Source organism: Solanum verrucosum, unplaced genomic scaffold (genome assembly GCF_900185275.1).
Source record: "Solanum verrucosum unplaced genomic scaffold, falcon-dt-bn FXZP01000103.1, whole genome shotgun sequence".
NCBI lineage: Eukaryota > Viridiplantae > Streptophyta > Magnoliopsida > Solanales > Solanaceae > Solanum > Solanum verrucosum.
Window position 1 is genome coordinate 9,720,397 of NW_026020048.1, and position 13,530 is coordinate 9,733,926.

Consider the following 13,530-nt stretch of genomic DNA (forward strand, 5'->3'; position numbering starts at 1 on the left):
GTTTGTCCATATGGCCAGAAAATGTTCTAATTGGTTATGTTGTACTCTATTGCGAAGAAATGCCAACTTTATACGTGTGTAATGATTATCTATGTGTAACAATTCTCTATTGATAATTTACTTGGTGTAGGATCCTCAGTAATATCTTCATTTGTATCATGATATTTCTTTTAGTCATGTTTCATTATTTGTGCATGTCGTTAGGTTATCTGGTCCAGTACTATTAGTATTGACATTGTATTCTTTTAATTTTCGCAGGTTGCTTATGTGTCCATGGAAATAATATGAGCCTATCCAGTAGTGTCACTGAGTCAGACACGACATTGAGGATTACATCGTATGCGTTGTAGTTTCTGATCAGTGTGAATAGATCGCCAAGAACATAGGTCGTTATCTTGCACACGGCAACATACATCCAGGATTGGTATGACTTGGGTTGTTGATCTTCTTTGGGGATATCACGTGTATATATGAATCTACAGGTTTCTGTTGGGTTCTGAAGGTGATTAGGGCGTCATGCGAAAGTTTACAATTGCAAATCATAAAATGATAAATTAGACGACACATAAAATTATACTAAAAGAAATATATATTGTAGGATATGACCAATTGGCCTACATATTTAAAAACTAATCAAAAAACATAGAAACTGTAGAGAGAAAATCCCCCATAAACAAAACTCTTAAAGAACTACATTGTGGATGCTATTGTTATGTGTTAGAAGAAAACAAACCTATATTTATAGAGTCCTAAAACCTTTTCTTACTAGAAAAGGGATCCTAAAGAAGAGAATAAACCAAATATAAAATAATATTATATTTTCCTTTCAAGAAAAGTAAAAATATTTATGGTAATGTTTTATTTTTTCTTTAAGGAAAAATAAATCTTAAATTATAGTAAGAAAATCAGGGCAAAACTCTAACAATTTCTAACTTGAAACATTTTGTCGGCTTATCCGCATGATAAAACCAAACAGTTTGTTGCCAATCGACCATCCAACAATGCATGTTCCAGTTTCGGATAATAGCCGCTTTTGTCTTACACTAGTTTCAGATGCATGTTCCACATGATAAAACAAAACAACTCATCGCTGGTAAGTGAATGTTTGAGACAATTAATTGACACGTTAGAAGAGTCGCTAAAGCATTTAGTCAACTGGTACCAACATTTCTATGTCCGGTATACATCTAAAGATTTGACATAGTAGTTGTTTTTGGCTTTACTTTAAGCTATCAATTCAGCATTTACTGTTAATACTTGAGAAGTCTTTAATTTTCAATGTTGTAAGATTATAAATGGAGAGTGCAATATTTTCTATTAGTTTGTTTATACTGTTGACTAATTGAAAAGCTGATTATATCCATCTGTTTGTCCTGCTTTAACAGTTCTATGTTCGTGTTTGGTATAATTATGTTGTATGTAAAGGGGAGCTCCAAAGAAAGAAGCAGCAGGCATGTCTTAACCACCACAAAGGATTAACTTTGCAAAATGTCCCTTGTGCATGTGATTTTGATATGCGGTTTACGTTTATTGCAGCTGCTTGGGAAGGTATGAATCCTAATGTTTTTCAATCACATTGCACAAAAATGAATGCCTATAATACTACCGTAGGCATTCATTTTTGTGCAATGTGATTGAAAAACATTTGGATTATGGAGAAGTAATTTAGAATATTACAGCAAGGCATGAACAATCATGATGTAGACACACAAATTAGGATTGTAATTGCTTGTTGTGTTACATAATTTATTGGCGGGAACATAAAAGCAGTGATGAGAATTTTTCAGAGTATGAACATGATATAGTTGTTGATAGCACTGACGAACAATTTACAAGGATTAACAGTGTTTTTTTTTTGTCTTCGAGGGAAATGCATGTTTGATGAGAAAAAAAGTATATTTTAAATAATTTTCTAACAAAGTATCACGATACACAACTCCAGTTTCAACTTTAAAAATTTCAAATAAAATAAAAAACATTTGATTTTCATAACTAAGCGCTTATTGAGTTGCCTAAATTTGGGTGGAAATCATCTCTTATCGCAAATAAAGGCTATGGCATGAATTTCTCGCTGATAATATTTGCTGCAAAAACATGTTTCTTACTGTCATGTGATAGATGACGGCAATGATTTTTTTTTTAAAAAATTTGCACTCGATATACCAAATTATAAATACATTACGTTTATGCACTTTTCAAGTTCTATTACCTAGCCATGATTTGCTAATTACGTTTGTACCTTATTTTATCCTCCAGTTATTGATAATATAATATAGTTTGGTGTAAATGAAGCAGCGGATTATCCTTAATTTAATCAAACTCATGTAAACCTTGTTGAAGTCGATGCTGACCTCATGTCTCACCTGTAGCCTAACAACTTCTACGTGGTTATAATTAAATTGCCGAGTGTTTTTCTGTGTTTGAAGCGTCATGTTTGAATTTCGTGTACGCAATCGGGAGTTTTGAACATTATATATAGGGAGTGGTGTCAAAATGAACGGATTGAGCTAAATTTGAAAATGTCAAAAGTGATTGAGTTGATAAATGGGTGGGACATTGATCCTCTTCAACGTTATATGAGGTAATGCAGGTTAAGCTGAAATGAGCTAAAAATTAGGTCATAACTCAATCTACTCAATTTTTACTAAATTTTAAATACAAATTTTATTTTTTTATAATTTATTTAAGTACTTAATAAAATATTTTTCCTTATATTATGATTATAAAAAAATATTATTTAAAAATATTTAGACAAAATTACTCGAGTCAATCTAAGAATATGTATAAGAATTGGGTGAGTCATAATTTTATTTTATTTTTCATAATTTTATGGCACCCTTAATTATAGGTTTACCTAACTGTTGTTGTACAGAAAATGGGGGCGCCGTTCCCATTTGAAACATTGAAGAGAAATAATTGCTCCTTTTTTTTTTTTAATTAAGTCCCATTAAATTAAAGTGTGTCCCACCACCACGTGAAAAGGAAACCCCACTAGAACTTACTCCTATAAAAGTGAGCCAATAATATTAGGCAGCACTAGTACGATTGAAGTGCAGACTTCAATTAGGGTGTCAAAAATTGAGTACTAATTAAAATTATGACATCTTCATACTCAAAATCACCATGCAGATAAAGTTTAAAAAATAACAAGAGAGTGAAAAATAAGAAATTGGTAATCAAGATTCTGTTCATTTTACAACAGCTTATGACAATGTTAGTAATTTTCGGCGTGCGTTATAAGAAAATCAAAATAGTATAAAAAAAAGCAACTTAAGGAATCTCAGCAAATTAAACGATGGAAGAAAAGTAATTATTTTATGAGAAATTTTTAGAAATAACAAAATATAATAGACATAATAAGACCGAATAGTTATAGTTTGCTATGGAGGATGCAGTTTGTATATTTTTGCCCGTTTACAATTATTACTCGTTCTGTCCCTAATTACTTATCTACTTTTGAATTAACATACCTATTAAAAAAATAATTATTGACATCATAAGTTTACCATTTTGCTCTTATTAATTATGAAGTGGATGAATTAAAAACTTAAGATTTTAAAAAAAAGTTATATCTTTTTTTAAGTAATTAATTAATGGTATAATATGTAAAAAGATTGTCGATTTGTCAAAATTGACAAATAATTTGAAACAACTAAAAGAAGGAGAAGCGAACAAGTAATTAGAAACAAGAGTATTTATTATACATTCTACAAAACTAGTTATTTATAGATTTTTGTTATTTTTAAACTTGGAGATTAGTCGATTTTAGCATCCACTAATTGGCCTCGCCTCAAATAAAACGTTACTCCTAACCACCAATATAGGACTAGGAGTAATAAAGTTGGTTTAGCAGTTGGCAGACAGTGGATAGAGATTGGCATCTTCTTTGTCGTCGTCTCTCATAAATCTCACTAACTATTTCTATTTCTTGACTTTTTTCCTTTTGCTCTTTTCTCTATTTTCTTCTTTTCCTTTTATACAAGCGACAATATTTGTTTTATCAAGACTAGTGTTTTTCATTCAATATCTTGGCTACTCCCATGCTGTCGTGTTTCTCGGAGAAGCACAGTATGTGGAGAAGACACAGCACAGGAGGAGGAGGCGCAAATGGTTACTTCATTTTGGTACTGTGTCACTTAGCTGTTCACTGCTTACTCATCACTTGTTCAACTGCTTGTTCTAATGGGAATTGCCAGGTTCCTCTCTCTTTCTTGTTTTCTTGATATATACCTTTGCTACAAGGAATTGTTAGGGGGATAAATACTCATTTTCTTGAATATTTGCGGTCTGTATACGCAATTCTTGAACCCCATTTGCAGATCCGTGCAATTTTCAATTTTCATTTGTGGGTTTCAGCTGAAATTTCATGAATATTACAGCTTCTTGATTCATGTGCTTCGGCTACGGACTGTGGGCCTTCTTTATACTGTGGTAATTGCCCTGAATTGGGAAAGGATCTGCCCTTTTGCATCAGAGGACAAGCTATAGAACCCACTTCCATTGTAAGCTTCTTGCTCCTTCTTTCCAACTTTCTTTACTCCCCTCTGCAATTTCTGTTTTCTAAGCTGAGGTTTTATCAGAAACAACTTCTCTATCTCAGGGTAAGGTTACTCTACCCTCTTTGAACCTCACGTGTGGTATTACACTGGGTATGCTATTGTTGTTGTTTTTGAGTAAGGATGATGTAAAATGCTTTTGTTCTCTTTTTGGACTTGGCAATGAGCAGATCAGTGGATTGCCCTTCAACAAATACTCGTGGCTGGTGACCCATAATGCCTTTTCAATGGTAAATGCACCATTATTGACAGGCCCTCAGAGAATTACATTCTATAATCAAGAAGACACTGTCACAAACCAATTGAGAGTATGTGGCTTCTTATATTTGTGATTTACCTTCATCTCTTCGTCATTCTGTTCAAGGACATGAGTTTTTTATGCTGTTTACACAATTTCTGTTTAATTTATGTATCTTCTTAGAATGGAGTGAGGGGATTGATGCTGGATATGTACGATTTCGAGAACGATATATGGCTCTGTCACTCATTTCGTGGCCAATGTTACAACTTCACTGCCTTTGTAATGTTATACAATCCCTCTCTTCTTTTGATGTGAGATTGCTTTTGAGTAGCTATTCTGATGTTAATATGTAAAATGTGCTTTCTAGCAACCGGCAATTAACACTTTGAAAGAGGTGGAGGCATTTTTGAGCGCAAATCCTACAGAAATAGTCACCATCATAATTGAGGATTATGTGCATTCCCCAAAGGGTTTAACAAGGGTATTTGCTGATGCTGGGTTGGGCAAGTATTGGTTTCCTGTTTCTAAGATGCCAAGAAAGGGTGATGATTGGCCCACCGTGAATGATATGGTTAAAAAAAATTATCGTTTGTTGGTTTTTACTTCTGACTCTTCCAAGGAAGCTGCTGAAGAAATTGCTTATCAGTGGAGATACATGGTTGAAAATGAGCGTAAGTACTAAATCAGTGTGCTCCTTTTTGGTGATTCTGGTTTGTGGATTGATTCTTTAGCAATCATATGTGGTAATGATGTTTCAGCTGGAGACCCCGGAGTGGTGCCTGGCTCATGCTCCAGTCGTAAGGAATCAAAGGCACTTAATTCCAGAAGTGCCTCTCTGTTTCTAATGAATTACTTTCCCACAGTTGCCGTACAAGATGGAGCCTGCAAAGAGCATTCAACTCAATTTGTTGATACGGTTGGTGCCTGTTACAAAGCAGCAGGCAACATGATGCCCAATTATGTGGCAGTAAACTTTTACATGGTATTAAAATATTTACTGCTTACTGATGCTTGTGCAAAATTACTAAATATTTTCCAACATTGACTGATGAAAAACAAAATCATGCAGAGAAGTGATGGGGGAGGAGTTTTTGATGTTTTAGATCAAATGAACGGTCGGACACTATGTGGTTGCCCGACTGTCACGGCATGCCAGGTTTTCCCATCTTTTCTCAAATATTCGATATTTGGATAACTGCTTTAGTTGTAAACATGTGTCTATGTGCCAAAGGTTCACTCTGAAGAGAGATAGGAGGAAGAACCATGATTGAATCTCTTTAAGTTGAGTCTGAGTTTGAATTATGTGGTCCATAGGTGACACATTTTTTTTCAATACGGCAGTAGAAAAAGTAACATAAGTCTGTCCAATAAAAAAAGAAGTTAAAGTCCACAATTAGAAATAGCTTTTGAAGAAAGCTTGTAGATGAGAAATAGCATACTACTTATATGATTTATCAGATCACAGGAGCTTGAAACATCGATTGCAGCTTCTTTTTCTGTGAATTTAAACAAATTTGATGTATTATTCATGATAGAAGTGGTGAGGCTAGCCCATGATATTTAACATCCTCCTCGCATGAATAGATAAAAAAATAACTTAGCAATCAGCAGGAGAGTTGACTCGCAGTCTTGCACCACCTTTGCCTAAATATGTTCAAAAAGTTCTGATATAGGATGTTCCTTCCTAGTCTCCTTTGTAACCTATGTCTCAAAATAAAAATGTGCAATATGATGACAACCCTGGAAGATCTGATCTTAAACACGACTTTGATGAGTGACGTGATCTTTTGATACTAATCTTTGATAAAATTTGGAAGATTTGTGCTGGAAGGACATTGGCATGATTGAACCCACAAAATTCCTTAACATGGACCTGATTACATAGCTTCATTAGCTATTATTATGATAAATTGCTTTCGCCTTCATGGATATTGCAAACATTCTGAGGGATCTATTATATGTAGATTTAAGCTTAAAGAGTTTTGTTGGTCAAACAATTCTTCAGAAATATAGGGTCATCACTGAGATTCTCAGCAGCAGCCTTTAAGAAGTACATATCTCAATATAAAAACCAACCACATACTTGACAGTTTGTTCTCAGATGACATATCTGACCATGCCTCATTATCATTCTGTTGGTTCCAACTGAAATGTCTTAGCTTGGCTTAACTTTGTTATTAAGAGAAAAGTTGAAATAATGAGTTGTTTATGATGTATTGGAGGCATGCATACATGAGGCCATAGTTTCACTTTTCCTTTTCAGAATACAGAATCAAGAAAAGCTGGATTAAGATGAGTGAAAATAGGCCCTGTGTAATATTTTTGAAGCATACCATGTTTTTTTTTTTTTTTTTTTTTTATAACCAGAGAAATCCGCCTGTGACCCGCCGCCCTTTGGACTAATCATAGCCTTCTAAAGTAAAGGTTGACATTCAATTTGGGAAGGAGGGAATAGTTTACATTTTGAGTAATAGATTGTTCTGGAAGATTAACTTGAAGTTGAGGGAAAAGAAAACATGGTTGTACTTGAGTTTTTTTGTATTGACTAGGATGCAGCCTCAAAGTTGTTACAAAAATAACATTTTAGAACTTGTGCTTAAATGGACTTCCTTTTTTGCAGGCGGGGGTACATTTTGGAGTTTGTAAGAATACTACTGCAGCGACTGCAGCTCCAACAGCAACCAATACTGCTGGAATGTTTTCAGGGTCCGTGCAATTAACAGGCCATGCTTCAGCAATCCATTTTTCCAGTACCGTATACCTATTTTCATTGTCTTCTGTAATGGTGTTGTTTCTATTATGAGAAGAAAAAGAGAGAGTTCCACGCAGAAGTTTACATGAGTTTCATCCACGGATGCTCGATATCTACTATATTTTCCTGTGTAGAATTATGGAGTCGGAATAGGTACAGTATACACTAGAATCCCACTTCGGCATGTCAGAGGATGATGAACATTCAGCTTGACATTTTCCTAGTAAAAAAGAACTTGTCATTTTATAGGAGATTTTGATATAGAAGTAGGCAAGGGATTGTAGAAGAGTATCAACATGTAACAGGTACTTTTATCACATCCGATGTCATTTTCTAGCTGCCAGTTTTTCCCCCTTGGTATGATGACAATGGTAGTCTTATTCTTCAAGTGAATTTTGGTTAATATCCAGTATGAAAATGTTATGTTCCTCGTGTTGCTACCTAGAGTGTTAAAATGCTTCAGCTTTTATATAATCAATGGATATAAGTAAAACTTTTATGTATTAGTGAACTTTTCTCTGACACCTCATTTATTATCTTCTCTTCAGCTTCTTTTTTTTTCCAGGTCAATTCATCAAGTATTAATTGTGTGTAATAAATGATGTTATCGATCATGCAATCTTTTTCTTCTCTCCAAAGTTTCTGCCTTTGGTTCAATGTTGGTCACCACCATCACAATTATTTAGTGTAGCCATTCTCCAGGTCTGAAAATTAAACTAGAATTTGAAGTAGTCACATTTTAGACCACTTTAATACTACAATATATAAGTTTATTATCATGTGATACTTCTTCAGTGCGACGAAATCTCTATGAATTGGAATGAACACTGCAGAAATTCTTAGGATTTTAGATTCCAAATGAATCATCTGACAAGGAGAAATGGAATTTTAATAATTACTAGCAGATCGGAACTTTTCAGAAGCCGTGCAGCAGGCAATGTCCAAATAAATACAAAGGAGAAGCAGAAAAGCAATCTGTACAAAGCATTATTGGTCAATGAAACAATTGACAAGCTGTACACAAGATATAATGCAATAACAATTCAGGTGGATGGCCCTTCAAAGACAAAGGTCACACAGGAACTTAAAGGCTCCTCAAAAGACAGCAATATTAGGCAGCATTCCTTTAGGTTCTATTTGTAGAGCTGGGCTAATAGTGAGTAGGCCAACAAAGCAGTCCACGGTAACCCTCATGCCCCATGCATTGATAGACTCTAGTTTGCCACACTTATTTACCAAAGCAAGAAGCCCATTCTCAGTTACATGACGGCAGCCCCACAGCACAATAGACTGCAAAAGAGATGGACAAGTATTCGTATCTTAAAAATCCCGTGAATCAAACATTTTCGAGTTATATCTTATTATTACAGTGGCAAAAGTAAACACTAGCGTGAATTGGTGATGCGACCTTAAGGTGTGGAATTTTCAGAGACCTACCTTCAAGTGTGGGCAGCTACCAGCAATAGCAAACAAGGATGTGTCTGTTATAAATGTACCACCAATATTCAGATGCTGTAGAGAATTAGCTCTGGAGATCTATCAGAAAACCCAAAACTAAATGAGGCAACAGTCTACTTGAACTATACATAAGCAGCTAATTTCATCGAAAAGTACAGGCAGATTTAACAGGTGAAGAAATCTCTCTTCTCTAATTAATTAATATATGATGCTCTTTCCTATTCTAAAAGCAATTGTTTGAGGTAACAATAACATCTAACTAAAGGGGTGAAAGTTCAAAATGTCATTATGAAAAGATTTTCCAAGTAAATATGGTAACAATAGACATAAGCGCCTCTAAAACAATAACATCTTAATATCACAGATCAAGGACACCATAAACAATGAGGACGACATACCAGTTGAACAACACCTGTATCAGTGATCCCAGTAGTGCCCCATAAAGATAGTGATGATAGATTGCTAACACATTTAGCAGTTGACAATTGGTACAGCCCACGATCTGTTATTTGACAACCCCAACGGCTCCTCGAACTGAAGAAAGCAAACAAGTCAGAACAGTACAACACACAGAGCGAGCAGCTTACAGGTAAGACGATGTGGTGAATCTATTAATGGCACACAGTCTAGACCTAGCCAGATTTTCAGAAGTTAAAGGTGTTGCTTAACTTACTTAAGATAGATGACAAGACCAATTGATTACTCTGATTGCAAAAGTTGAAATCAATGGTCTAAACATGGCTATAAAAGATTCGACAAGTCTTATTGAAGTTAGTTAGTCCAAAAAAGTCACTCGTATTTTCCTGTTACTACTACTATAAGCATTCTCATTTCAGATACCTCAAAATCGTTTTTGATTCAATCAATTTCCCCCTTTTTAGATAGTGTTTCATCAAATGTACCACAACCATCTATATTTTAGTTAAAAGAATATGCGATCAGAGAAAATAAATAAACTAACTTGGAACAAGTATAGAGTACAAAACTAATTATAAACTCAAAAAGTCATACATACATACATACATGTCAAGTTCCTTGAGACTGTAAGCATGAAGCACAAGGCGAGTAGTTGAATCATCATCCACTTTCCAGCCAGAAAAACTTAATTTTTCTCTTCTACCTAACGATTCCTTCACCCCCTGTCTCCATTTCCTGCACACAGCACTGGTCCTACAACAAGTAACAAAAAACGACAAATAAACACAAAGACCAAATTAAACAAAAAGGGAAAATATAAAGGGAGGAAGAAAAAGAAGCTGAAATTAACTGAGCCAAATCCTTGAAACAAGTAAGCATAGCAAAAATGTGAGCCAAGAGGTCAAAGGGGAGTCTATCAATCGGCCTGTTTTGATCATCTAATTCTTCAATCCCCTTTCTTTTCATGATGGAAGAATCAAATTATAACCAAAACAAAAACAAAAAAACGAAATTACAGAAATAACTTCAAAATTCAACAAGTTTGATGAAGATTTCAAGAAGAAGAAAAGGGGAAGGAGTCGTGGTTTATGTAAGCTGTGGAACAGAGGAATAGTATTCATAAAAATCGTACAAGTAGGAGAGAGAAAGAAGAGGATGAAAATAAAATGTGGTCATCTTTTCGTCATGTCAATTCACTTTTTCAATGTACTACGATACCTTTTCTAGATGCAGTAGCTTTTAGAATCTTCATAAAAAAAATCGACTTGTAACTGAATCAGATTAGTAGGTTAATAATAATAAACTAGTTCGTCATTTTAGTCCAAATATGAGAACATTATTTGAATAGATGACTGCCAGACTAAAAATTAAATTTTCTTTTACCTAACTAACTTAAACTTACAGAGCATATTGGATTTGCTGTTTTAAATATTTTTCTAGTGTTTGATTTTAAAAAATATTTTTTTAAATTTAAATTTGACTTGTACATTAAAAGTTACTAGAAGACTATTCTTACAGTTAGATAAGAAATTAAGTATTTAGTAGTAACTGCATTAATTTTTTATTTTTGATAAATATGAAGTATTGCGTCTTTGCGTAATCATCATAACTCAGAAGGGCAGCTTTGACTTTTTATTTCGTTAATAACGTTACGTTTAGCTTTCGTGTGTCGACTGAGTTTGGGCATTACACGTGGGTTATGGGCTGCCTTTCCTCTTTGCAAGGAACTCTTATTTTTCTTAGTATTTATTAATTTATTTATTTCCTTTTATTAGTAGAGTATTACAAATATATAATATGGTCCTCTATTTTGTAAAGTAACACGACTTGATTCCTTTTTCTTGTTTCAAAAATAATTACGCCGGGAAAATATCAGAAGAAGTTTTAGTTATTTATTTTGGGACTGACAAAATTCAATTTATCCGCAGTATTTTGAATATTTTTCTGCAGGTTTAATATATTATAAACAATGAATTTCTATCTATAATTTTCTTTTTTCTACTATATTAGAAGAGTGGGTTAAAGCTAACATGTGTGCTTATGGGAATATGTTTAATTGATTATGGGCATTTTTGTCATTTCATTTGTTATCCTTTCTCCATTTCATTCCACGTGGTTATTGTGCTGGCATCCTTGCCTCTTTCACCGACCTTCATCATATTCTCTTCTACTACATCAAAACAAAAATTGGGCAGTTTTCTTTCATCACAAGAATATTGCTGCAATCTTAAGGTACTTCCTATGTTTCTTTCTCCATTTCCTCTTGATTTTTAAATTTTACCTTCAATTTCTATATTTGGTTGAATACATTCATAAATTTTTTATTTTACATTTACTTATATCGGTTGATGATGTTTAGTTTTTACATGAGAAATATTCAAATTAGGGCGGAAATTAAGATAAATAGTTTACCGAAAATTAGAAAAATCAAGATCATTAGTGCCACTCAAAGAATCTTTAAAAAAAAAAGTCATAATTTTTGTGTGTTTGACTTGAACAATCGCAAAGAAGTGAATTTCAATATAGTATTTTTTGTGCCCGACTAAAATGGTCACTCAATAATATCTTTTAATTTCTTTTGTATCTTGACAGTGGATATGGACACAAGTTTCTACGAGTATCAAATAACCTAGACCTAAAGATGGGACTCTTTATCTTCTATGTGCGTGAATATTTCATTGTGAAGCAGGTTGACAATATTTATTATCAAGTACAAGTTAGATTTTGGAACTGAAGCTTACACTTTATTTCCTTAATCACTTGTAGATAACTATAAAAATGTACCAGGTTGCCGGTGAAGAAAGGTTCCTATTTTGGGCAGTATGCAACATTCAATTGCAGGTTATGTCTTCAGTTACCACTCTTATCTTTTTCATTAGTTTTGCTCCACCACCAGAAACATAATTTAAGTCTTGGTTACATTCGTTTTCTTGATAGTACGGTAATAGCTTTTGTCGATAGTTAAACAAAGCGGCATGGGCAATCAAGATTCATAAATTCGACCTGAAATTGCTCTAGATTGAAGGACATTTGTTGTTGGTGGTGGTGGTGGTGTCGTCTTTCAATTTAATATCGTTTACAACATTGGCTATGATATCATAGCTTAAATGAAGCGATAGGGACAGTGAAGATTCATATAGTTGATCTTACCTTACTCGACATTGAGCCATTATAATTATTTGCAGTATTCCTAATGAAACTCAATACTTACAATTTTGTGAAAAGTAAACAACATGACTTGTTTTAAGAGAAAATTACACGGTTAAGTAAATTTATACTATTCAATTATTCATCATAGCTATAGGTTGCTATAATTACTACTCGCAATTAACATTATACATTAGTTATGTGGGTTGATTTTAAATTTGTATAATTAACCATGTTTGTATATGTATAATTCACAGCTAACAATTCTTTGCTTGATTTGTATTTGTATATGACAATGATTCCCTTTGATTTTTCAGTTTTGTCATCATATACATTCAATATTTTTGTGTATAACTTTTTAAAGTTTGTATAAACGTGTAGTTTTTGGATTTTGTATAGTATAATTTATATAATGTAATTTGTATAATATATTTTGCATAATTGTTTAAAGTTCATACGCTTATGTTTGTATCAATTCGTTATTTCGAGTTTTATTATATTTGTATAATTTCAGATTTTATATTACCCGATTATACAAACGTACCTGCGAATTATACAAAAGATATGTGAATTATGCAAATTGTTGTCCTCTGTCACTCGCCTCTCTCCTCCCTCTCCCAATCTCGCTCGCCTCTCTCCTCCCTCTCCCAATCTCGCTCGCCTCTCTCCTTCCTCTCTCAATCTTGCTCGCCTCTCTCCTTTCTTTCCCAATCTCTCTCGCCAGAATATACAAATACATATGTATAATATACAACTATCTAACCGATATACATATACAATTCACCTCTCTCCCACTCTCTGCCCTCTCTCCTCCCTCTTCCAGTCTCGCTCGCCACTCTCCTTCCTATACACGTAGCTACGAATAGTAATTAGCAAACTATAACTATGAAGTGTAATTAAACTATTTTGAGTGACTATGTGAAAGTTCCTTTTTTTAACTAGAATCTTGGATACCCGAC

At 33.8% G+C, this 13,530-nt stretch overlaps 2 protein-coding genes across 2 annotated transcripts; one reads left to right on the plus strand and one right to left on the minus strand.

Moving 5' to 3' along the window:
* Positions 1 to 3,775: 3,775 nt before the first annotated feature.
* Positions 3,776 to 7,741, plus strand: LOC125822478 (PI-PLC X domain-containing protein At5g67130). Its single transcript, XM_049501879.1, has 8 exons — positions 3,776 to 4,196; positions 4,380 to 4,502; positions 4,727 to 4,864; positions 4,978 to 5,076; positions 5,165 to 5,468; positions 5,556 to 5,779; positions 5,867 to 5,953; positions 7,418 to 7,741. Exons 1-8 carry the CDS (start codon positions 4,041 to 4,043, stop codon positions 7,598 to 7,600), a joined length of 1,314 nt encoding a protein of 437 aa, XP_049357836.1. The 5' UTR covers positions 3,776 to 4,040; the 3' UTR covers positions 7,601 to 7,741.
* Positions 7,742 to 8,417: 676 nt separating this feature from the next.
* LOC125822082 (F-box protein At5g67140) lies at positions 8,418 to 10,590 on the minus strand. The gene is made up of 5 exons (XM_049501448.1): positions 10,275 to 10,590; positions 10,031 to 10,177; positions 9,406 to 9,541; positions 8,987 to 9,085; positions 8,418 to 8,839 (listed from the first exon to the last, which is right to left on the minus strand). Exons 1-5 carry the CDS (start codon positions 10,388 to 10,390, stop codon positions 8,645 to 8,647), a joined length of 693 nt encoding a protein of 230 aa, XP_049357405.1. The 5' UTR covers positions 10,391 to 10,590; the 3' UTR covers positions 8,418 to 8,644.
* Between the last annotated feature and the right edge of the window lie 2,940 nt (positions 10,591 to 13,530).

Excerpts from the sequence above, each read along its gene's own strand:
- LOC125822082 (XM_049501448.1), bottom strand. The coding sequence starts at position 10,390 with ATGAAAAGAAAGGGGATTGAAGAATTAGATGATCAAAACAGGCCGATT. Across the intron at positions 10,178-10,274 it reads TGTTTCAAGGATTTGGCTCA|GACCAGTGCTGTGTGCAGGA; the intron begins GTTAATTTCAGC and ends TACTTGTTGTAG. Across the intron at positions 8,840-8,986 it reads GTAGCTGCCCACACTTGAAG|TCTATTGTGCTGTGGGGCTG; the intron begins GTAGGTCTCTGA and ends TCTCTTTTGCAG.
- LOC125822478 (XM_049501879.1), top strand. The coding sequence starts at position 4,041 with ATGCTGTCGTGTTTCTCGGAGAAGCACAGTATGTGGAGAAGACACAGC. Across the intron at positions 5,077-5,164 it reads GTTACAACTTCACTGCCTTT|CAACCGGCAATTAACACTTT; the intron begins GTAATGTTATAC and ends TGTGCTTTCTAG. Across the intron at positions 5,780-5,866 it reads TGGCAGTAAACTTTTACATG|AGAAGTGATGGGGGAGGAGT; the intron begins GTATTAAAATAT and ends AAAATCATGCAG.